This window comes from Lactuca virosa, chromosome 9, assembly GCF_052849685.1.
Source record: "Lactuca virosa cultivar CGN04683 chromosome 9, Lactuca_virosa_CGN04683_v6, whole genome shotgun sequence".
NCBI lineage: Eukaryota > Viridiplantae > Streptophyta > Magnoliopsida > Asterales > Asteraceae > Lactuca > Lactuca virosa.
Window position 1 is genome coordinate 30,685,185 of NC_136434.1, and position 25,207 is coordinate 30,710,391.

At 34.4% G+C, this 25,207-nt stretch overlaps 1 protein-coding gene across 1 annotated transcript; it reads right to left on the minus strand.

Annotated features, from left to right (window-relative positions):
* Positions 1-17,204: 17,204 nt before the first annotated feature.
* On the minus strand, positions 17,205-23,016 carry LOC145137115 (6-phosphofructo-2-kinase/fructose-2,6-bisphosphatase-like). The gene is made up of 23 exons (XM_079071252.1): positions 22,609-23,016; positions 21,862-21,925; positions 21,372-21,664; positions 21,084-21,284; positions 20,793-21,002; positions 20,611-20,700; positions 20,428-20,526; positions 20,093-20,122; positions 19,929-19,982; positions 19,677-19,730; positions 19,530-19,607; positions 19,323-19,414; positions 19,183-19,240; positions 19,013-19,087; positions 18,827-18,874; positions 18,604-18,701; positions 18,339-18,414; positions 18,192-18,254; positions 18,019-18,110; positions 17,838-17,906; positions 17,691-17,754; positions 17,523-17,588; positions 17,205-17,404 (listed from the first exon to the last, which is right to left on the minus strand). Exons 1-23 carry the CDS (start codon positions 22,792-22,794, stop codon positions 17,327-17,329), a joined length of 2,238 nt encoding a protein of 745 aa, XP_078927378.1. The 5' UTR covers positions 22,795-23,016; the 3' UTR covers positions 17,205-17,326.
* Positions 23,017-25,207: the final 2,191 nt, after the last annotated feature.

The window sequence follows — 25,207 nt, forward strand, 5'->3', positions numbered from 1 at the left end:
AGGGGGAGAGAATTGTAATGTCCGTGTTTCTAGGCTAGGCATTTATATTGACATTATAGTCTAGGTTAACCTTTGTAACTCATTTTGAAGAAATGAAAAGGAATTATGTGAATATTATGTGAATTATGTTTTTTATGCTTAATTATTAGGGCTTAATTAATTAAGAATAAAAATGAGCGTCAAAAATTAAATTTTAGATAAAGCCGATATCTATTAAGAAACTTGTAGTGGGCGTGACAAGTATTACGGATATATAAAGAATGCCGAAATCCGAGTAACGAAGAAGTTATGACCTGTCGAAGTTTCGCGACAAACCGGCACGGGGCCGAATGTCGTAAAAAGTGAGTTTTCGATAAATATAAGGGGTATGCGAGCCTTCTCTGCGACACCTGGCTCCTTCTCAACCGTCGGATCAAGACTTCGGACCCCTATAAATACAAGGGGTATGCGAGCCTTCTCGGATACTTTTGGATTTTTGCCACTTTTCACCCCTTTCTTCATATTTTCTTCATACTAACATCCCCCGAAGCCCCGGTATCGATTATAAGCCCCGGAATACGCCACGAAGAGCCTGTAAAGCCCGGAAAATTTATCTTTTCGGTTTCCAAGGCAGACTTTTGCAGAGCCCGGTTTCTCAATAAAACTCCCGGTTTTATTAGAAACGAACGTTTTAGGAAACGAATTGCTGCCCGATTATCATCAAAACATGTGAGTGTATAGTCACTTTCATTTTACACATAGATATGAAGTATTTACCTTATAATACGTGCTATGTGTAAATATATTAATTGTTTATTTGAGGTGACTGTTGAGTTGATGTTTTGTACAAGTTTTAAATTGTATAAGTATTTTTATCTACAAATATGTTGGGTAGAACATGGGTAGATAGTGATGTGTGATAAAATAAAAGTGATGAGAGGCCTCGTTGTGATTTGTGATTCAGTCATCTAGCGGAGTTTGGATGACGACCACGGACTTTCTAGACAGTCCAGTGGGAAACATTAGCAGGTCCGCAACCTGTAGGTGTTAATGAACTTGGGTGTTTATTCGTTGTACTCCATCCCCCTCATGGTTGCCTTTAGGACATGTATGGCTGAGGAAACCCCTTAGCAGTAGTGTCCATCCCGATGATATTCTTTAGGCTAGATCCCTTGTGAAAAGTGTTTAGGGACGTAAAGTGAGGATAACGGGAATGGGTAATCAGGGTTATTGTTGATTGGTGAACTTAATAAGTTTATTATTACTGTGGGTTGAAAACCCTATATGCTCACCAGGCTCCCAAGCCTGACCCACTCAGTTTTTTTATGATTACAGGTAGTGGACCCCGAGCTTAGTCGGTGGATGACGTGGGATTTTTGGATTATAGGCCAGTAGTTGTAAATAACTGTAGTAAGGCTTATAATGTCTTGTTTATGCTTTTGATATGTATCGGAACATGACATCCCGAGGTTTTGATATATATGAAAAATATATACCTTCTTAATGAAGGGTTTTGATAAACTTTTATCATATGTTGTTTGGGGACCAATTCCGCAACATCTTTTGAAAAGATTTCTCTGATTTTATTTTAAAAAGCATAAATTAAATCGGTCTTTTCTGGCCGAGAAATTAGGGGATGTCACAACATATTCTGCTCAAAAATCAAATTTTAGATCGGTCGACTTTTAGTCAAAATAATCTAAATGAGAGTTGAAGATCTCGTTAATAGGAGTTCAACAATAAAAAGTATGTCGAAAATGGACACTGGATGGGAGAGTTATGCTTTTTATACGGGCTTTAACAGTCTAAGCCTGTGTGAAAAATATAAATCAAAATTAGCCGATAGAGTCTAAATGAAAGTTATAGATCTCGTCGAGAGCTTTTCGGAGATATAGAGAACATCAAAAACAGAGTTCGTATGAAGAAGTTACGCAATTTTGAAAATCTGAATATCCGTACGCACGTGTGCGCGGCACGCGTGCTTCTAGAAGACCACGCTGCTCCATCCGACGAGTGAAACGTGTCAGCAAATGAGAGGATCGATGTGTTCAGAAGGCACGACATGCACCTCTATGGCGCAACACGTATGAGTATTCATCTCCCTATAAATAGCAGCTCATTCCTTCTTCAATCCTCACACTATTTCAATCGATTTCTCTCTAAAATATTCGACATTTGGCCCCCTTTTCATTCGTTTCTATTTTGCAGAAAAGCCATGCGACGCCCCTAAGTACTCATCTGAGTAGTAGCCTTCGAGTAGGAGATCCCGATTCAGTATTATGCCCGACTAATTCCTGGTTATCATCTATAGTACTCTGTAAGTGAGCAACACTTACTCTACCTTTGTGTAATTCATAATTATAATTATAAGTCGTTACTAGGAACTTATAAGTAAGATTTATCAATGTTTACAAGTGTTTATACTACTTGATCTATTTATGGGAGTGATGTCTAAGCTGGATTTAGTAAGGTGTTTAAAGTGGGATTTCCAAACAGTATACTCTGTATACCAAACGGACCCTACCTCCGATATGATCCTACATGGTTATTCCTTATTTAGATCTTGAAGTAGACTTTGTGGTTATTGAGGAATCTAAATCATTAGGATAATAGACTAAGACTTAGTGTTATGTACATATAGGTCTCTGGGAAAAGGTGTAAGGCGAAGCTCTGACCGATTCACCAATCACCAGACACTTTTGTCAAGTGAGTGTATAGTTACTTTAAAACTTACACATAGATACAAGTATTGTAATTGCTTAAATGCTATGTATGTTGTTTTTGTTGTGTTTAATATATTTATACAGTATGATATGATTGTTACTTGATCTAATCATATACTTAATAATAAAATTGGGTAGTAAATGGTTATGCGTAATAATAAATGAGAGGTTGTGCTAAGGTCGTGTAAGTTAGTGATTGTGTGAGAGTTGTGCAAATTAGTAAATTGTGACCTATCATGCCTATCCAAAGTATTATTATACTGTTGTGTCTAGCCAAGTACTATTGTACTGTTGTGCATGTCGTGCGTAGCCAAGTACTATTGTACAGTCGTTCTTATCCAAGTACTATTGCACTGCCGTGCGGTCGTGCCTATCCAAGTACTTTTGTACTACCGTGCTTACCCAAAATGTTATCATATTGCCGATAGAGATCCTTTAGGAAAGATCTTTCGAGATCACCATACTAGGATTAGAAAGTGAGGATAACGGGAATAGGGTAATTGAGTTATTTGAATGTTGGAGAATATATAATTAAAGATTATAATATTTTGGGTTGAAAACCCTATGTATCTCACCAGGTTTCCCAACCTGACTCACTCAGTTTCTTTGTATCACAGGAAGCAATACAAAGTTACATGCATGATGAGAGATTCAAGCAGATATAGACCGTTAGATTATTGAGACATAGTAAGTCTCCATTTATGCTTATGTTTATGTATTGACGATGACATCCCGTGTTTTATAAATAAAACATATTTCTTCAAAAATGTTTTGATAATAATATTATCATGTTTTTGGGACAAATTCTGCATAATGAATCTTTTTAAGAATACTCTGATTTAATAAGCATAAACAAATCAGTCTTTTCTTGCCACAAAAAAATGGGGATGTCACACAACAAAACAACAACCATCTGCATTAATGCCATCATCTTTCCCCGCTTTGTGAACCCATTTTACTCTGCCATCATATCTAGTTTTTGAACCCCTTGATCGTCAACCCGTTTGAAAAACCCACACCCTATTTCTACCTACATAATTAGGTCAGTGCATAATACCCTTAGTGCAGTCCCTCTAGAAAAACTTAGGATGATTAAATAAATAAAAGGGAAAAATTACTGTCACCTTATAATTAGGATACCCACAAAATTTCTTGCATGGATTGTCTGGTGTGCATGAAACGAACACAGGGCAAACATCTTCACACCTACACTTCACTTCAACCTTTTTCTTGTATCGTGAATTCACATTCGTGCTTGATTTTGCAGAATATGTCGGCATTTTGCGTGGGAGCCAATTGTGGAAGCGAGACAGTTGTGGATGCAAGAACTGGTTATAAACAGGGGGGATGTTTATGTTGACTGCCAAATAATAGTCAACATGGGGCCATCTGCCAAGTCATATGCAAGGTAACCGGCTACGATGGGTATAACCTGATAAATGAGAGATTTGAACAATTTAATGAAAGTATCCGACTTTATTAACCCAAAAACTTCTCCAATGGTAAAACCGACAATTCTTGGAAAACTTAAGGGATTTTATGTCAAATGAAAGTTCTTGGTATTGACTTTTAGTCTCTACTCTCTTCGCCTTTTTCATCATCTTCATTTCTTCAATGAAACCCTTAAAAGCATCACTAATCGCCTTCATTTTAAACGTTGGATTCAAACCAAGTTCAACCAAAAATGAAAAATCAATACCATAACATCAATCAAACCTAAAGTTAATAGCTTTTTAGCTTGAAAGAGCTAAAAATCAATACCATCAATCAAACGAAAAATAAATACCATAACTTTAAATGTGTGATTATTCCAAAACAATTGGTTATAGTTACAATATTATAGTTATAATATATTTTGTGGTGTTAACTTTTTCATTTTTTAAAATACAAAATAGATCTTAATAGATAGAAAAAAAAATTAAATGTGGGTTATTTTGATAACCAAAACATAAATCGCGGAAACATAATTTTAGATCTTGATTCTCGAATCTGTCAAAAGAAAACTTTAAACCTGAAAGAACGATTACATATTTGATTTCATTATGATCTTCGGATCCGAAGAACTATGGTTGGGTTTTCCAGTTGGTCTCAAGAACTCTCTCTAAATCCCACAGCAAACCCTAAATTAAATTTCTTGTATGAATTTTTGTATATTGTAAATCTGCTTCTCATCACGTATTTATATAGATTGAGATATAACCAAATGTGAGTGATATTAGGGATTTAGGAGATCTTAAGTCAAACCGAGAACTCAGCCCAGAAGATAAACATGGTAAGTGTATATCTTTATTTATTAATAAAATCGATCCATTAACAATTTTATATAATTTCCATAATAATATAAAATTAATGATAACATTATTTATATACATTTATTAGTGGTCCCAAAATATCCAACAATCTCCCACTGGACCACGAATATATAAATGTATATATAATTGTTGAAACATCCCAAAAATCATGCTTAAAATTTCATTTTTAATTAATAAATAAACCACAGTTATCCAAAACCATCACATCAAAACATAAGTAATAATATCTCATATCAAAACATCTGTCGAAATATCAGATTAAATATCCCAGGCTACAAACATAATGGTGTGTACACTGCAGTCATCTCGAGCTCTTCCCCTTGCTACCGGAAGTACCTGAAACCAAAACTAAAAACTTTAAGCACGAAGCTTAGTGAGTCTCCCCAACTACCACATACCATACACATATCACATAACATATCTTGGGCCCCGCCACTACTACATCGAGTCAAGCTCAGGATCGGATTTCCAGGCATCGGGCCCCGCCCGTCATCGAGCAGATCTTCGAATAAATGTGAGCATAATCAAATAATACACATAACCCTAACATATATCATAACATTTAAACATTTCCTTGGGCCCCGCCCGACATCGGACCGTAATCTGGTAACATACTAACATTCCTCGGGACCGCCCCGGCATCGAACCGAAGTCCGGAAAACATACAATACAATTTGAGAATACAATTTTCGTAATCATAATCGAATTTGAGAATACAATTTTCACAATTGCTATCTTCTTGAAATCTCTCTTAGTGAAAGCATTTCCTCACAATCATTTTTCATGAAGGAGGGAAACCTTATGACACTTAGATTTTATGATGTATGTGTTCCTATCCATGTGAATTTGTCAAAACGAAAGTTTGCGACAAATCCAAAACCATATGGAGTGAACTTGTTCAATCTTGATTTCTTGCCTCATGGTAACACGAGTGCCCACCATGTCTTCCAAGTGGTTTAGCAACTCACCCTTACATATCAATGTACTTTCCATTGATCAAGGTACTTTGTCTTTATGCATTCAAATGAGAACTCATAGAACTCACATACATATTTAGCTTAATTGGAATGGCACAGAAACAAAATAATGTCAACACGATAGGTTATAAGCCTCAAGTCGTGCGCTAGTGATGATTAACTAGGTTTACTCTTGATTTGTTCTTGAAACTTTTCAAGACCATTAAGACTCCCACTGACTCCTTGACATATAAGGTTCTCTTGTCAAGAAACATTTCTTGACAAACAAATATTCAAGAGTTAGTGTAGCCTTTTGTCAAGTTTAACACTTCACACAATTGGTCCTGGTTGGTATTTGTCTTATCCAAGACATCACAACTTACTAATTTCAAATGTGCAAGAATAAGAAAACTTTTCTAAATTCCACATTTGTCGAGTGTTATAAACCTACTTAAGACTTGTCACTCATGCCAGAATCTTGACTCTAAGACTTGATATTAGAACGAAGTATGATTGACTTATTGATTTAACTATTTCCATAATTCTCGATTCCTCTTCTTAGACATACAAATGCACTAAGACTCACTTAAAGGACCAATTGAGAAATAGTTCTTAATCATTAAGACTTATCATAAAACACAATAAAAGGTACTCTCCCTTCTTAGAATAGAGAAACTTTTATCTTTCTGCCTACTTGATTCTTCTTATTCGTTCTGCTATTGATTGAAACTCTTTCAATTAACTCAGAATTATACTTAATCTTATAAGTATAACCATATTTACTAAACTTTAGTAAATCATGACAAATATCTTTATCACTCTTGTAGTGGACTTGATCAATGCACAACCTAGTCTACTCGATCTCCTAGTCCTTCTCTTGACACTTTGTCAAAGAATTAGTCTAATTTCCAAATATGAAGTTTCTCATTCATCACGCAATCAGGTTGCATGACTCCAAGTTTCTGTCCAACTGAAACTTGGGCGATGAGAATCTTCCCTTATTTGGCAAATTCTCGACATTTCCAAAAATTACATAATAAAGAATCCATTATTGCTAACAATAGAAACAATTAAACATCAATTTTTCATACACACCATTGCAAGGATAAATAAATAAGACAAAATCAAAATTTATTTTATTGCGGAAAAATTTTGTCCTTACAATGCAATTCAACTGAAAAACTATGCTATTTCATATTTCTTATCATTCTATCCTAACTCTAGAGTAGCAGCTCAAAAATCTGATCCTCAAGTCCATGCGATCGAAATCCATTTCTTCATGATCAGATTCAGCACGCTTCTTCCTTAAGCTTCCTCTCTTTTCTTCGATCCTACAAAAACATCAAAATGTAATCTTATCACATCATGTATTAAGAATCAAAGAATAGGAACTTATAGAGTTAGTTAATAGATTTTACCTGAAGTAGAGCCATACGTCTTGACTCTCCCATCTCTTAGATCTCTCAGGTAAACAGGGCAGCTTCGTCTCCAATGCCCCTTCTCTTGGCAGTAGAAGCAGATGGACTCTTTTGGAATGGCACAAGGAACTATCTCAAAATTTACCTTTTCTGGATTTCCAATGTCACCATTTTCACTGTCCATTGAAGTTTGGGAGTTTGATTTGCCAGACAAATTTGCTCGATCAGCACGCCAAATCATTTCTGATTCAGCGGCTATAAGCAAATAGGTCAAATCAATGAGGGTCACGTCATGGTCCATCATATAGTACTCTCTAACGAACTCACTATATGATTCAGGAAGTGACTGAAGAACCCAGTCAACAACCAACATTTTTGAGATATCGACACCCATCATCCTTAACCAATCAATGTGTGACTTCATCTCTAAGATGTGTGCACACACAGGTTTTCCATTTTCGTGTTTACTTGCCAAAAGGGCTTGAGTGAGCTTGAATTTTTCAAGCCTTTGAACTTGTGGGTTAGGGAGATTAATTGGAGGAGGTGGAGGAAGTGAAGCATGATTCTCATTTCCTTGATCGTATCGTGGAACGTCATCTTCATTTGGAAAGCTTGTTCCAAGGGACTTGGGAAGGCCATTGTAAGATTTAGACATCTACAAAATGGGAGAAAATTCAAGTTAGTGGATAAGAATCCTTGATGTAACACCCAAATGAAACAGTAAGGCTAGGATCCAACACAATACTCCACAACCTAGAAGAGGGATGCCGTAATCTAGTTGCAGAATATTTGAAGGTAGGCAAATGATGATTTACCAATTTCCACCATGAAAAACGAAAAAGAAGTTTAAGTTTTAAATGAATTGAAACTCCTAGGTCTTTTGAGATTCATTGAACTTTTCAATGGCATGTTTGATCTCGATTATGCCCTTCAAATTTGCGACTGGGATGCCGAGGATCACAAACAAGGTGTGAATAACCATACGAATCTACGTGATGCACTCAATGATACTATCACCTAATCAATGTGCCGGTTAACCACACACGCTCTATTGATATATGATAAACATCGAGCCACCCTTCACTACCAATGTCAACCGCAAATTAGTGTGCCGGTTAACCACGCACGCTCCACTAACGTTTGGCAAGGGTGTGAAGTGTAATTCCATGGATTAGCATACAATTTCACATTTTACCTAAAGTAACTATGATTTGGGAATTTATAAAAGCATTTAGTTACTTTGTACTTCATTATACTTATAATGGAAGGTTTCGTCCTATCCTACCCGTTCGGCTAACGACCCTCCACTAGTCAAGAGTGCGGTGGGTAAGAGTGGATACCCATCCAATCGCCATTTTATAGGCAATTTCCTTAAACATCCCTTATAGACTAGCTTCGTGAATGAGGCATACTAACGGTAAGACTGACTTTTTACTCATATATATAATATTAGACTTTTAATGTTACATATATATAGTATAGGGTGTATTTTACACTTTTAAAATACTAGGTAGTTCAATTTAATAAATTATACTTTTAATTTAATCAAATGTAAACCAAAACTTTATGGAATTATTAAATCTCTTTTAATTATACACTTTAATTAATTAATAAAACCATAAGGGTGTAATTTGAACTTTTTCAAAAATATGAGGGTTTTAGAATTTAACATTTCAAAATTAAACTTTTAATTAACTTTTAAATTCCAAAACTTGAGGGCAAGTTTTGAAACATTTCAAAACATTAGAGTTTAGAATTTAAATATTTCAAAATTAAACTTTTAATCAAAAATTTAAATTCCAAAACTTGAGGGCAAGTTTTGAAACCTTTCAAAACATTAGGGTTTAACTATTTAAATTTCAAAAACAAAACTTTTAAGTTCAAATTTAAACTATAAAACGTAAAGGGGAAAATTCAAACTTTTTCACAAGATAATTCAAATCTAAATTACAAATAATCAATCTTTATCTAATAAAACAAAAGATTATCTAAATTTTGACAATTATCTTCTATTTTGGCAAGGATAATCACCCAATATCAATAAAAATCGGATCTTATGAATTAAAAACGTTTATGGTAAGTATGCCAAGCCAAAACAGCAACAAAATCGCCAAAAAACGTTGCCAGACTCGCTGACTCGTCGAGTCAGCACTGGACTCGTCGAGTACCCAGTGGACTCGGCGAGTTCAGTCATGGACTCGGCAAGTCCAGCCCCAAAATTCAAAAAAAAATCGTTTTTCAGCCAATTTTCGATCAAGCAAGCATCAAATTCACTAACAAACAGCCCTAGGCTCTGATACCACTGATGGGTTTCGAGCAATACATCATTCCTATGGTGTACATGCAAACCCTAATAGCTTTTGGATCTAGTTTGTCTAATGAACATGCAATTGAAAATCTAAAGCTATAAACCCTAGATCTATCAAATAAGAATTGAAATAAGGGTTTAGTAATTACCTTTGATTGTTATATAGTAATAACAATCAATTCCTTGCTTTGATTGGCTTCAGAAAGCTTAGTGCCTCAAGTGTTGCACCTCTAATGGAGTCACAAACACCACTAAGCAATTGAATGAAGGAGAGAAGAGAGAGGAGGCACCAAAAACGGCTGGAAACCCTAATCCAAGTGTTAGCCACGTTTTTAGTGCCCAAGGGTTCCTTATATACTTAGGCTATTAGGGTTATCCAACAAGGAAACCCTAATTTGACTGCTTAAGCCCTAAGCAGCCCATGGACCCCTTCTGGAACATGCCTTGGACGATTTCTAATGGGCTTCCCCATAGAATTCGTCCAACCTATTATTCCAAGGTGATCCATAGCCCAATTGCAATTATCCTATAATTACAATTCTAGTCCCCTAAGTTTAATTAATCTCTTTTAGTCACAAAATTAATTCTTAATTAATTCTTGACTAATATTAATTAAACAATATGATTTCTCCTTTAATATATTATTCTTATAATATATTAATAAATCATAATTAAACCTTTCTCTCCTTAATTCATCCTACATATTGCTATGGTGAAGGCAACCCAAAAGGACCATGCTCATAATCGGGTCAAGTACATACCAAAATAGTTATGGACTTAGACACTAATCCAACAAGAGGTTCAATGAGTAAGCGGGGCGTACTCGTCGTGTACGCGAGGCGTAATGGGTGAGTTGGTCGCGGATGGTCCTTGAGTACGTCGGGTGCACTAAGGGGTATGACGGGCGTACTCCCTTCAGCACCAAACCCTAATTTCGGGGTTCTACCCCTATATAAGCATCATTATATCCTTCCTCTAGGCATTTTAAGTCAGCCTACATCCCCTTTAGCATACATTGTAACCCTAGAGTGCCTTGAATGAGTTTTCGAGCTTGGAAGAGTGTTTTTGGTGGTTTGTGTAAGAGAAGAAGAAGGTTGAAGACTCGTTTCTTGGAAAGGAACTTAGAGATCCAGTGTTAGCATCTTCATTTCGTGACTTTGGAGGTATAAAGTCCCTATCTTGTCTACTCATTGTATAGATCTTCTTTTGGGTTTGTTTATGGTCATTTTAGCCTCTTCTGGTTGGTCCTTGTGAGCTAAGGTTGTTTTTTAGGCTTAATCTTGTAGATCTGGACGTTTTAGGTGTCCCAAAGGCATAAAAATGTGATCTTTATGGTTTATTTGGACTTATGCATGTGCTAAGACCCTTTATTAAGCTCTTTTGAGCTCTAAATCCACATTAAGCCATGCATGCAAGTAAAGTTGCCAACTTTACGTGATAAGTCATCCATATGAATCAGATTTGAGAGTTTGGAGCAAGGACTTAAGTGGTTAAGTGCTTAATGGAGAAGGATGGGGTTCAGGGGAGTACATTGGGCGTACCCATCTGGTACGTTGCACATACTGGCCCCAAAGAGTGTACGTTGGGCGTACCAGCTGAGTATGTTAGGCGTACTCGGGATAGGTTCATGATGGGTTGGGACCAATTTGGATAGTTGGGCCTTATTGGGCCTTGTGGTGTCATTTCATGGTTTGGGCTTATGATACTTGTGGATTGGTCTTTGGATTTTTGGCAAGTAAGGTAAAAGGGTAAAATGGACTTTTACCCTGAAGGTTTGGTTATTGGACTAGAATTCTGGTTAGGTCGGGAACCAATTATTGATGAAATATTATTTGATGTTGTCAGTGCACGAATTCCGGTAGCAGCGGCTCTAGTATTCGGTTATCTTAGATTGAAGTGAGTCTCCTCATTGTATTATACTTGAAACATCCCAAAAATAATGACCAAAAATTTTGTTTTAAATCATTAAATAAAACCATAGTTATCAAATCATTTCATCAAAGCATAGTCAAAATATCTCAAAACATTATTATCAGAGTATCAAAACATCAGAGTAAACATCCCAGACTAAAACATCTTGGTGTGTGCAATGCAGTCATCCCGAGCTCTTCTCTCTGCAACTGGAAATACCTGAAACCAAAATTGAAAACCGTAAGCACGAAGCTTAGTGAGTTCCCCAACCTACCACATACCATACACATAATCACATATATTGGGCCCCCACCCCTACATCGGGCCCCGCCCGACATTAGGTCTCGCCTGGCATCGAGCCCCGCTCGGTATACATATCTGTTTCTTCCAGGCCCCGCCTGTCTGGGCCCCGTCCTCTATACACATACAACAGTGTCATATAATCATACTAGCACATAAAGAATCATACATAATACTATATGCTCCAGTCCAAGAACACTCAAAGAAGGATTAGGGTTTCGTGGTGGCTGTCTAAGGGTGAGAGGGAGGCTGATATCTAGGGCATTATGTTCTTTATATAGTGCTTAGCCCTAAAATTAGGGTTTAGGAACTTTGAGCGTACGTTGGGCGTACGCCTCCAACACTCGCGTCCACTTACTCCTCTACGTTGGGCGTACTTCCGCGCTGGCCACCTTGCATGCATGGTATCTTCTTGCCACTTTTGTCCATTAGGGACCAATATTGCCAATAATTTCAAAGTGTCATATCTTCCTCATCGCGTATTTATATAAATGGAGATATTATAGAATGTGAGAGATATTAAGGATTTAGGAGATCTTGATCACAACCAAAAACTGAACCCACAAGATAAACATGATAAGTGTATATCTTTATTTATTATAAATATCGATCCATCAACAATTTTATATAATTTTCATAATAATATAATGTTAATGATAACATTATTTATATATACTTGGTCCCAAAATACCCAACATTAAAACGACAATTTTTTTAGTTTTTAGACCATTGGTCAAAATTGAAAGAGCAAGAGGACCAAATTTATCATTTACGCTAGATTTTTCAATAACTCAAACAACGGATTATAAGACTAATTACAACTTCACATAATATAAACACGTCCAAACACTATCTATACTCTATAGTAGATCATTTAATTTAACATAATTAGTTTTAGAACATGCATTCAGATTCATACATATGAGTTGGAATTCCTCCAATCTTAAAAAAAAAGTAAAATAAATAAATAAAAATAAAAAAGAAAAAGAAGAAGAAGATTAGCATATGAGCAGATGAGACTAGTTTCTATCTGTACTCTGACTTTTGCCGATCAAAATTTAAAGACATGACGTATATGGAAATGTTTTCTTCTTCAATCTATTTATTCGTACATGAACAGTTTGTGGCTCAACTAATATCTTTTAAATGTCTTAAATTATATTGGTAGATTTAACACTTTTAATATCTTTTAAATGTCTTAAATTATATTGGTAGATTTAACACTTTTATGAATACAAATGGTCCCTGTGGTTCGATAGAATTTGCAGTTTTGCTCCTTAAATTTAAAATTTGATAGTTTATATCATTGTGGCTTGTGCATATTGCAATTCAGGTCTTTGCTAGTAAAAACCAAATTACATTTTCCTTTTTTTTTCTTATATATATATATATATATATATATATATATATATATATATATATATATATATATATATATATATATATATATATATATATCATTGTTTTTTTATCTTTGTTTTAATAGAATTAATATAGATTATTTATAAAACTATTTTTATTTTTTTAAATCATTTATCTAAATCATATAAAATCATATTATTATTATTATTATTATTATTATTATTATTATTATTATTATTATTATTTATTTTTTGCTTTATTTATTTATCTTTGTTTTATGGTATAAAAATATTTTAATATTTTTGACCTTTTATTTGAATATATTATTTAATATTGTTTTTTTTACGTTTATCTGTTTAAATTATATAATGATATTTTTGACGTTTTTTGAATAAAAAAAATTAAAGCATAACTCGGATAACTATCAGTTTTCCAATAAAATTATTTATGTTCGTTTTTTCTTTTTCTTTTAACGATATATATATATATATATATATATATATATATATATATATATATATGTGTGTGTGTGTGTGTGTGTGTTAGATTGAATAGTTTTACTTTGGTTTTTTTCATAAATAGTTATACAAAAAAATATATAATTATTTAGGCAATAAATGAAGAACCATCAACATATAAACGAATGATGTAACGAGAAACACATAAAACCATATAATCTATTAAAACCGAATAACATAACAAACACTAACTTATAAATGAATGTTGTAAACAAAAAACACATAAAAACAACATTAAATAATTATATTGGACAATTTATAGTTATCTAGTGTATTATTTTAATTTCTTTATTCAAACAAAACTTAAAAAGAACATCATTATATAATGTAAACAAACAAAACGTTAAAAAAAACATCAAATAATATATCCAAATAAAACATCAAAAATATCCAGGTTATTATTTTAATTTTTCTATTGGAATAAAACTTTAAAAAAATCATTATATAATGTAAACAAACAAAACGTTAAAAAAACAACATCAAATAATATATTCAAATAAAACGTCAAAAATATTAAAAGATTTTTAAACCATCAAAAGAAGATAAATAAATGAATCTAAAAATAAACAATAATATGATTTTATATAACTTAGATAATTAATTTAAAAAAATAAAAACAGTTTTATAAATAATCTATATTAATTCTATATATATATATATATATATATATATATATATATATATATATATATATTGAACAATGAACTGCAATGCAATATTCACATGCCATAAAAATATAACCTATCAAATTTTAAACTTACGAAACAAAAAATATAAAACGAGCCTACCATTATGTTTAATGTTTTTCTGTTTGTGTTTGTTTGTAGGTGTGTGTTAAAAGTTTAGTACGGTCGGCTTATGTGTCTCCTGTTTTTAAGGTTTTTTTGGTGATGTGGCATAATACTATTGGAGGGTTTGCAAACAAAGAGGTGCCACCGAAAGACTAAAAAGTCCCGTGAAGTCGACGGCATGCACCTAAAATGATGATAATTATAATATATTATTATTTAGTATTAGTATTTGAGGAGGATCCCAATACAATATTTTAATTGGAGAAAATGCTACCCAAATATAGTTTTTTTGTTGGAAATAATAAGGTTAGAAATTAGAATACCAAAAGATATTTATAGAATATCATATAAACAATTTTAAAATATGTAATTTTGATTACAGGATTATACGCCCCGGAACACGTTTGTGATAATCTGAAAAAATTTATATTTCGATTTCAGGCAAAACTTGAGATTAAAAAAACACATAATGCTCAACTTAGAGAACAATTTGCAGAATTTTGTAAAAGGAAAGGTAAAATCTGTTGGAAAATTTAATAAAAAAATATATTTTTTTATTAAATTTTAGACACATTTACATATATTTATATATTGTATAACTTATTAATCGATAGCGGGTCATGTTCTCCTCCATAAGAACTTCGAAACAATACATGTTGTGTCCAAAATGGAGTATATATATAAATGAGATATAGATATTCAAATATGAGTATTTGAAAATAAAGTTAGCAAATAAAGTAGTTATAGAAATGTATCCCACATAGGAGTAAAAAGTAACTATTAATGGGTTTATAAGCATAGATGTGTAGTAGGCTTATAAGCTTCTAGGTATAGTAAAAAGTAAACTATTAATGGTTTATAAACATAAATATATGCTTGTAAGCAATGGGAATGCAAATTATGGTTTTTGTATTCATTTAATTTTGAATTAATGAATACTGTTAAAGCAAACGAATACTTTTTTCTCCTTCTTGTATACATTTTCCGACAAACTTTTCAGACAAGTGGTCTAATCCAACATTACACATTGTTGCAGTTGTTGTACGGGGATGCAAATTATGGGTTTTGTATTCATTTAATTTTGAATCAATGAATACTGTTAAAGCAAACGAATATTCTTTTCTCCTTCTTTTATACATTTTCCGACAAACTTTTCAGACAAGTGGTCTAATCCAACATTACACATTGTTGCAGTTGTTGTACCCTGAAAAAAGACGACGACTCGGGAATCATGTCTAACACGAGCCCAACATTCCGTTTATTACAAATGTTATTTTGCATATACGAACTCGTTATAGAAAAACGCATAGAAGAACTAACAAAATCTGCCAAAACCAAAGTCATGTGCTTAGAATAACAAAAGTGTTAATTTCAGTTGAAATTGACAAGAAAGTCGTTTTTGTTGAAAACGAACAAAATTGTTAATTTCAGTTGAAATTGGCGAGAAAGTCGCGTTTGTTGGAAATAAACGTGTTGGTGTTACCCGGAAAATTATCAAATTGATATATTTGTTACATTGTGGATATGTTTCAGGTCATTACGTTGACTCTTTCGACGGCACACATACAAGTGCTTCACACCTTCCAAACTTGTATCCATTACAGTCAAAAGTGAGATATAGTATATCTAGTATTACTTATAAGTGATTAAAATTGATGCTATTAAGGTATTTTGATTAAAAAAGTGATGCTTTCTTAGTAAGGTCGTTATCTAAATTTATTGACTTTACTTGGTAAGTTTTCCAAATGTTTTTCTTTTATGAAAATATATTTTAAGTAGTTATTATTATACTAAACTATTCATCAAGTCAAAGTTATATTTAAATCGAAATTATTTCGTATGCCCTAAAAGACGCAATTCTTTTACGCTGACCCAAGCTTTCATGAAAAGCTTGACTAGTAGTCAATAAATATATAATAATTCGTATTTATTAATCATCTTCAAGAGTTCAAGTTATTATAATTTGATATTTTTTTTAAAAAGTATTGGGTTTTAGTATTTGTTATTTGGTTGTGGGTATTATCATTGTTAATCATGGTAGAATTAACTGTGAGGTTGAGTTTGATTAATTCGATGTATTGAATGAATAATGATATCTGTTTGAATAAAATATGTTACATATTGTCTCTATATAAACTAAATGATTTTTTTTTATCTTAACATTTCAAAAAATTCACTATTTATTAATTTTAAGGAGTTGGAAGAAAACAATTATACCATCTCTATATCTATCATTTAAATTTAAAAGTTAAATTAAAAGTATATTATTTATATATATAAAAAAATAATAATAATAAAATAAGCCTTTTGTTCAGAAGTTTAGAATGACGAAAATAACCCTACAACCACCGCATCCTAAAGTCATAATTCTTATGGAAGAATCAGCATGAGTCCATGACTAAATTGAATAAAAGCAGGACGCCAACTTTCATGCATGTTTTCAGGGAGAAAAAGGTCAAAAACAAAAACATTATTTAGTATCTACCAATGACTGATATCGACCCTAACCCATGTCCAAATCCGTTAAATTAACGACAATACGTCTTATCGACATTAGCGATTATGATTATGATTTACTATAATAAATCCATAACATCTATAAGATTCTATACAATAAATGGAGCCATTATAAATAAGGAAATCCTCTCGATTAACAAATAATTCTTGAGTATTTAAACATGAATAGTTTCTTAAATTTTTATATTTCTATATTCGTTCAAACATAAAAACAGAATCAAGAATCAAGAATCAATCCATGAGTTTGTATCGTTTCTCTTGTACACCCGTAACTCCCATTTGTATCTCGATTATCGTATGAAGCGGCATCTGTAATTTCAACCATTTAATTCATTATTCATTATTCGTATTCAATGTGCATTCATACAAACCGTTTGTTATGTTTTTTTTTTCTTTCTAAATTTTAAAAATTAAAATTGTTTATTACCTCCATAAGCGGTATTTCTTGCAAAGGGCGATCAGCAAAATAAGCATATAACGCTCTCAAAACTGCCTGAAATAATCGAAGCACGCGTTGTTATTATTATTATTATTAAAGAAAAAAATAAAAATACAAAGGCGGAAAATGAAGGCTAATTCGGTCATTTGACTTGACCTGGTGAGATACGACCACAACCGGTGCACGTTGTCTTTCTAGCTCGATGATAACCGGCTCCAACCTAAAATAGATCAAGTAAGGTCATAATGGTCTTTTCATATACTACAAAATACCAAAGTTTCTTTTATTAGTTAGTTGTGTTACCTTTGTATCACATCAAGATAAGATTCTCCACGAGGGTATCGATACCTAAGTTTATCTTTCTTTCGGGACCTTCAACAAATTGAAAAAAAGACACATAAATGGAAATTTATATAAATTATTCATATTAGTATATAAAAAACAAGTGAGGTTTTCATTTTTCATATAAAAGTATAAAACATACTCGTATTCCTCGGGCATATTCTTTTTTATTTCTTCATATGTCATACCATCACATACACCAGCATTTATCTCATCAAGTGCACGCCATTGTATCTATAATAAAAAAAAAATTAATAATTTTCATAATTAGTAAGTAATCAAAGAAGCAAGTTATGAGAAAAGTGTAATGCTAACCTTTGGGAATCCAGCAATTTGATTTGCAGTCAAAATTGTTCGTTGCAATGTGCTTGTCCATATCTAGGTCACATTACATAGTAATTAAAACTTGTATGTTGAGAATTTTTTAATCAAAAGGTGAAATACAACAATTATAATACTTACAGAAGCAGCCCTTTCATTTTTTAGTCGCTTTTCGACAAAATTAGTAAGTTTTTTTGCATAAAGCTCCCCATTTCCACTGTCAAACAAATTAAAAGATTACAAAAAGTGTGTCAAAGTTAAGGTTCATTTAGAGCTCGAATGCCAAACAAAAGGATAAACTAGATCAATCTTCTTTTTTTTACTTAATGTAGAAAGAATGACTTAATAGAATCATTTTCTTAAATATTTATTGAATATTCATTTAAGATGAGAAGAAACAAGAAACCTCAAGACAGTGTCGCCTCCAATTCTTGCTCTCACATTATCACGACTTTCTCCATGTCTTGTAAGCAAAATTGGTCTAGGTGTCAAATGTGTATTCACCTGCAAAGACAATATACCAAGTTTATATATTTTATGAATATTTCTAAAAATATAATTTAGAGTTATGGATTAAGATGATGTCACAAAAATTAAAGGGAAAAAATGGCATAGATTTGATTACATACCAAGAAAAACACAATCCGCCCAGGAAGGTATCCGCTGATATTGTTCACCTGTATATATATATATATATATATATATATATATATATATATATATACAAATAAGATATAAGTAATACATCTAATAATCATATGTATAATTATAAAATATATAAGTATCACATCCACAATAAAAATGAGACAACTTACTTGTATCTGCCCACCATGACCACTAACCATATCGATCATTTTAATATACGATCCTTCATTAACCGGTTCATAGATCTTGTCACAAGAGATAATTATAGTAAATTACAATAATAAACAATCTATAAAATCACCCAAAAAAAGAAAAAAACTAATAAATAATTTAAAGGTACCTTCTCATAGTTATCAAGTCGTCGTTTGAAGTCCTGATATCCAGCTTCAAAATCCGGTCTGTAAAAATATATAGATTTACTCATGTAAGCAAAAGTTTTTTTATAAAAAATAATGAATATTTTTTAAAAAGTAAGCATACTCTTCGGAATAATCGGGACTTTGTTGAATCTTGAGACGTATATTTCTTTCAATTATTTGTCGATCGTTGCAAATTGTTTCCAGAAATATGATCTGTAACGTGCATTTAATAGAAATCAAAAAATATATTCTTTCAGCAACCCCTGAGCAGATGTAAATCAAATCAGGTACACAGTGGCCCGCTAGGTGGCTGACATCAGCATCTTACCTTGCATTTGCCTTCAGCCATTTTCATAAGCATATTCCTTCGCTCACTAGTACTATTTGTGGCATCAAATATCCCAACCTAAATAAATTTTGAATTCCTTTTAGCATTTTTCAACGATGAAAAAATATTGAAAATTATAGGACTTACCTGGCCACCTTCTTGCATCCAAGCTGTCATGTCATCCATTGCCAGAGCTGCTACCTAGTGGCATGTGATGTATTAAAACTATTTGCAAACAAAGATCCCATAATTAGTCGTTTTTTTTAAAAGGGTGTTGTTTTAGACATTTGATTAATAATAGTCAGAACACATAACCATCTTTAACTTCACTTAAAATGATTATTCAATTATTGACTCTAATTTTGATTCTTTAACTCCCAATAATCACTTTGAAATCACCTCATTACGGGCTTCCATGCCTTCAGGATTGTCACCCCGGAAAAAATCTGCAGTCTGCATTAAACGATAAAATATCAATAAAAAACCATCAAAATAAGTAGAATCTCAACACCAAGAGATTCTTGATATGCATATAAACCACATTTCACAAAAATTAAACCTACCTGATTTGTTCCATGCTTCAGCCGTCGATACTGTGACAACAAGAAAAACAATCAGACAATTTTCCATGGATTCCACATGCTTTCTAGGCCTATTTTCAACGATGAGGAAGAAAAGGGCATCCACGTCTTTTGCAAAAGGTGAGAAAGCAAGAGCAAGTCCGGTCTTTGAGACCGAGTCTATCAGTCTCAGATTGTCAGAGTCAAGTCTGTCAATCTCAGACTGTCAGTCTCAATCTATAGTCTGATGCATGACAAATACAGTACAACGTGTTCTGTCATGTCATGTATAACAAATGGGGTCTAATGGATGATAAAAAAATAAATAAATAAATCACCTTGCCAACATTGAAGTGTTTGGTATTATGACCTAACCAACGGAGATACCTCGTAAGTTTAGCAGCAGTAAAAGTTTTGCCACGAGCCGGTAACCCAACCTACCAAATAAAACAAAAAAATATTTCCAATTTTAGATTGAAAATGACACATTTGGTGCTATATTATAAATTAAAAAAGATTACCAAGACAATGGCAAGATGCATATCTTCTTTGGGGCCAAGCATTTGATCAGCAATAGCTGCAGCTGCAACTGCCCCAGCAGCAGCTGGCATCTTCACATTGAATTTTCAAATGTTACAAACTTAGAAATCCAATCCAATCCAATCCAATGGCATTATTGTAATTTGTAAAGAAATATACAAACCTTAGCTCCTGGATCACGTTTAGTTCCGGTAGTCAAAGTGGCTGCACTGGCTGATCTGACTAACCGAGGGGACCCCACCCCCCTATCCACAAAAATTCCACGGTGACTTTCTTGTCTTTGTGAGGGTGAAATTGTTCCCACTGACTTTGATTCAACCATGCCAGGTGGATGATATAACTTTGGAGGATCAGGAATAGCCACTTCCATTTCCTATTTTTTAAGTATCAAATTAAGTCAAACAACATACATATATAATCATATACTGTATAATCTAAAGATGAAAGTAATAACCTTTATGGTTGCAGGACGATCAACAGAAACACCCGAATCTTTGGTTGAACTTTCAGCATTTGAAAACACACCAGTACCACCACGCTTTAAAGACCTTGGAGTCTCAGTCAAATTAGCAGCATAAACCACAGAAGTTACAGGAGCAGGGACTAGGTATTGTTCAAGATCAAGGTCCAAACTGGCTGAAGACCCATTCTGATTCTGAATCATAATAATTTCAAGAATTATAAAGATTTCAACCATTTATGGGAAAATCTGAAAAAGGTATATTAGTATTAGTAGTAGTACCTCGACACCTTCAGGCAATGAATTTATACTAACATCAGGAATCCCACGAACAGTTGAGGGTTCAAGATTTTCTTGATAAGCTCTCCAACTTGCAGCAAGATCAAATGGTGAAACCCTGTTGGTTTTGATGTTTACCCTATACTCAAGAATCTCATCTGGGGTTAAATTAAAAACAGCTAATCTTGCAACCCCTTGCAATGTACCCCCCATGAACTGCCTGTTTATGCCTTCCTCCTCTATGCATGGGACATTGTTGTCTTTGGGTTTCAATAAGAACTTGAAATCCAAGGTTTCTAATTCAAGAAAAACCAAATATAGTTAATAACTTATCTGTCATGTATCTTTAAACTCCAAAATTGATAAACAACTTTGTTAAAGATTTAAGGGGTCTGTTACAAGAAAATTCCTCTATTGGGACTTCAAATGGATGGGAATTACATGGACCTAAAAGCAGAAAATTACAAAGAAAGATAAACAAAAAAGGAATTACCATGATTAGGAGGGACAACAAAACTTAATTCCCACATCGAGGTTGATTCGCGTTCCAGTGGAAGCTAATTCAAGAAAATTATCATAATTAGAAACATGAACACTATGAAGGACTATAAATTGGTTTCAATGGAAGCTAAATATAACAAAAATCGAAACGGGTATTGAAAAGGGGTATAAATAGGTTTGAATGCAAGTTAAATGCAAAGAAAATTATCAAAGATTAAGGACATGGATATGCAAAAATGACTATAAATAGTTTTCAGTGGAAGCTAAATATAAAGAAAATTATCAAGATTAAGGACATGGATATGCAAAAAGGACTATAAATAGGGTTCAATGGAAGCTAAATATAAAAGTTCATCAAAATCAGGCACACGGGTATTAATAAAGACTACATATCGGTTTCGATCAAAGCTAAATACAGAATTGTTATTAACATTAGAAACATGGATATTGAGGAAAAACCATAAATAGGTTTCAATGAAGGATAACTACAAGATTTTTTTAAACATGGATATTAAAAGGCATTAGAAACAGGTTTCAATGGAAACAACATATCAGAAAATTACCAAAGAAAAAAAAATGGATATTGAAAGAGGGGAAGCAAATAGGTTTCCATGGAAGCTAAACACAAACAGAATTATAAGTTGCATTGGAGCAAAATACCAGCCAAATAATCAAACATTTCAACTTCATAAACTAAAAGCTTTCTGTAATAAACCTTCTAGAAGAAGGGTAAACTTACAGCTTTGGAGGTATCCCAAGAACCAACGAGAGGGACGGAGCCATAGACGTGAGGAACAAGGTCTCCTTTGAGATTGTAGTTCTCCATCTTTAAAGAGACATAGAGTTGACCACCGCCATGGTCATCTTTCTCTTCTCCACTGCCATGAGCGCTACTGTCAAAGTGCCTTGATGAACCGGTTCCCATTGTGAACTTGTGGTTCAGTAAACGTCGGAATATCAATCTTTAAATTAACGATTTTGGAAGAGAACCCAGATGGGTTTTCTTGAAATTAAACAAGAAACACGAGTGATATCAATCATATTTGAATAGATTGAAATTGTGAGATGGAGGTTTCGATAAGAATCAGAAGACTGGTGTGGTGAGCAGTTGTGTTTTGCATTGGAGGCTGAGAATTTTTGCGGTGGGGCCGGCCAGTTCCAGGTGGAACCGCGCGGCGACCGGTCCGAAGCATCAAATTAGCCCTCGTGGCCTCGTCATCAAATCATGTTGGCTTGGTAGTGATGTTGAGTTTTTCTTGAATCGAGTAAACCTTTGTATTGATTGTTCGAGTCCATAGTTTTCATCTTAATACAACGGTTATTTTATGGAGCATTTAAAAAAAAAAATCATGTCTTAAATGAATTTCGAGTCCATAGTTTTCATCTTAATACAACGGTTGTGTTGAGTTTTTCTTGAATCGAGTAAACCTTTGCCACCAAAGGGCTTCTAGCCCAACGGTATCAGGTGGCGCCCTCCCTCCTTGAGGTTGAGGGTTCAAGTCTCGTGGTGGACATAGGTGGAATTAGGTGTTAGTTTAGGAATAGATTATAATATGTGTATTTGCCGGTTCAAAAAAAAAAAGTAGTACAAGCCACTAACCTTTTAGACTGGCCCGTGTGGGTAACGCCCACCGGCGTTATTGTGGTTCTTGGGATACCTCCAAAGATGCCGTTACAAGCTTCGAACATTGTCCCGCCCCGGCGTTATTAGGTGTTATGTTACGATGCGTTGTTTTGATAATGAAAGGAAACGGCATTATCTTTTGAACGTTGGCTTCATAGGACCCTTTGTTGCGTACTCGTTTACCGGCGAAGAAAACAAAAAGTTTCGGTTTGGGCAGTTTTGGCCCCTTAAATTCCACATTCTTATGAGTTAAAGGGAAAATACCGGGTATAGACATTTTTTGGGGTTGAATTCAAAAATATTGACATAAAAAATTGGATTTCCGGGTATAGACATGTATTCCACGGAGATAACTCCGAGGGGCTCCGCGGAATGCACTGTAGCTCCGCGGAATGGCAAAATCATAAATAAATCAGGGTATTAAAAAAAACTCAATATCCATTCCGCGGAGCTACCTCCGAGGAATAAACTCAATCCGCAGAGGTAGCTCCGAGGAATGGATCTACCCTAGATTGGAATACCGCTTCTGGCAAAAGTTCCACGAGGAGCTAGGCACGCGGTTGCATTTTAGCACAGCTTATCATCCGCATACCGACGGTCAGAGTGAGCGGACTATACAGACCCTCGAGGACATGTTGAGGGCTTGCGTCATCGACTTCAGTGGGAGTTGGGATGCCCACCTACCCCTTGCAGAGTTCGCCTACAACAACAACTATCATTATAGTATTGGTGCCCCACCTTTTGAGCTGTTGTATGGGCGGAGATGTCGCACCTCAGTCTGTTGGGGTGAGGTTGGTCACAGAGTGATGGGACGGACGGAGGTAGTCTTGCAAACTACCGAGAAGATTCAGCAGATTAGACAACGACTGCAGATCGTCAGATTCGGCAGAAGAGTTACGCCGACAGACGCCGATCTGAGTTGGAGTTCCAGGTGGGTGACATGGAATTATTGAAGGTTTCACCCTGGAAGGGTGTGATTCGCTTCTGAAAGCAGGGAAAGTTGGGTCCCCGATACATTGGACAATTTCGGGTTATTGCCAGGGTTGGCAAGGTTGCATACAGACTGGATCTTCCGGAGGAGCTCCGTCAGATACACAACACTTTCCACGTTTCCCAGTTACGGAAGTGCATATTGGAAGAGGGTGCAGTAGTGTCGTTTGATGACGTTCAAGTTGACGAGCGCCTGAACTATGTGGAGCAGCCGGTGGCTATTTTGGGAAGGAAGGTGAAGGTTCTGCGCAACAAGGAGATACCTCTGGTAAAGGTGTAGTGGCGACATCGGAGGGGATCTGAGTGGACATGAGAGCCATAGTCAGAGATGCGGGAGCATTACCCTGATCTGCTTACCACCGCGGACTTCGAGGACGAAGTTTAGGTCAAGTGGGGGAGAATTGTAACATCCCGAGATTTTGCAGGTATTTTCGAACCCTCTCTTCTATCATTATTTGCCATTTGTAGTCCCTGTGGTTAGAAAAGTAGACCCATGAGAAGCCTAAGGGCTAAAGTTGCAACTTTGGAGACAATGCTAGTACGCTAAGCGTACTAGGGCGCGCCTTAGTACGTTGGGCGTACACTTGTGTATGTTAAGCGTACTCGCGTCAGATGCAAACCCTAATATTTAGGGTTGGGGGGCTATATAAACATTCGTATGGCTCATTTCTCTCATCACTCCTAGCCTCCATATTCCAGAAACGTTCTAAACCCTAGTTTTGTA

Excerpts from the sequence above, each read along its gene's own strand:
- LOC145137115 (XM_079071252.1), bottom strand. The coding sequence starts at position 22,794 with ATGGGAACCGGTTCATCAAGGCACTTTGACAGTAGCGCTCATGGCAGT. Across the intron at positions 21,285-21,371 it reads CATTGCCTGAAGGTGTCGAG|AATCAGAATGGGTCTTCAGC; the intron begins GTACTACTACTA and ends ATTATGATTCAG. Across the intron at positions 19,241-19,322 it reads AGTCCCGATTATTCCGAAGA|ACCGGATTTTGAAGCTGGAT; the intron begins GTATGCTTACTT and ends ATATTTTTACAG.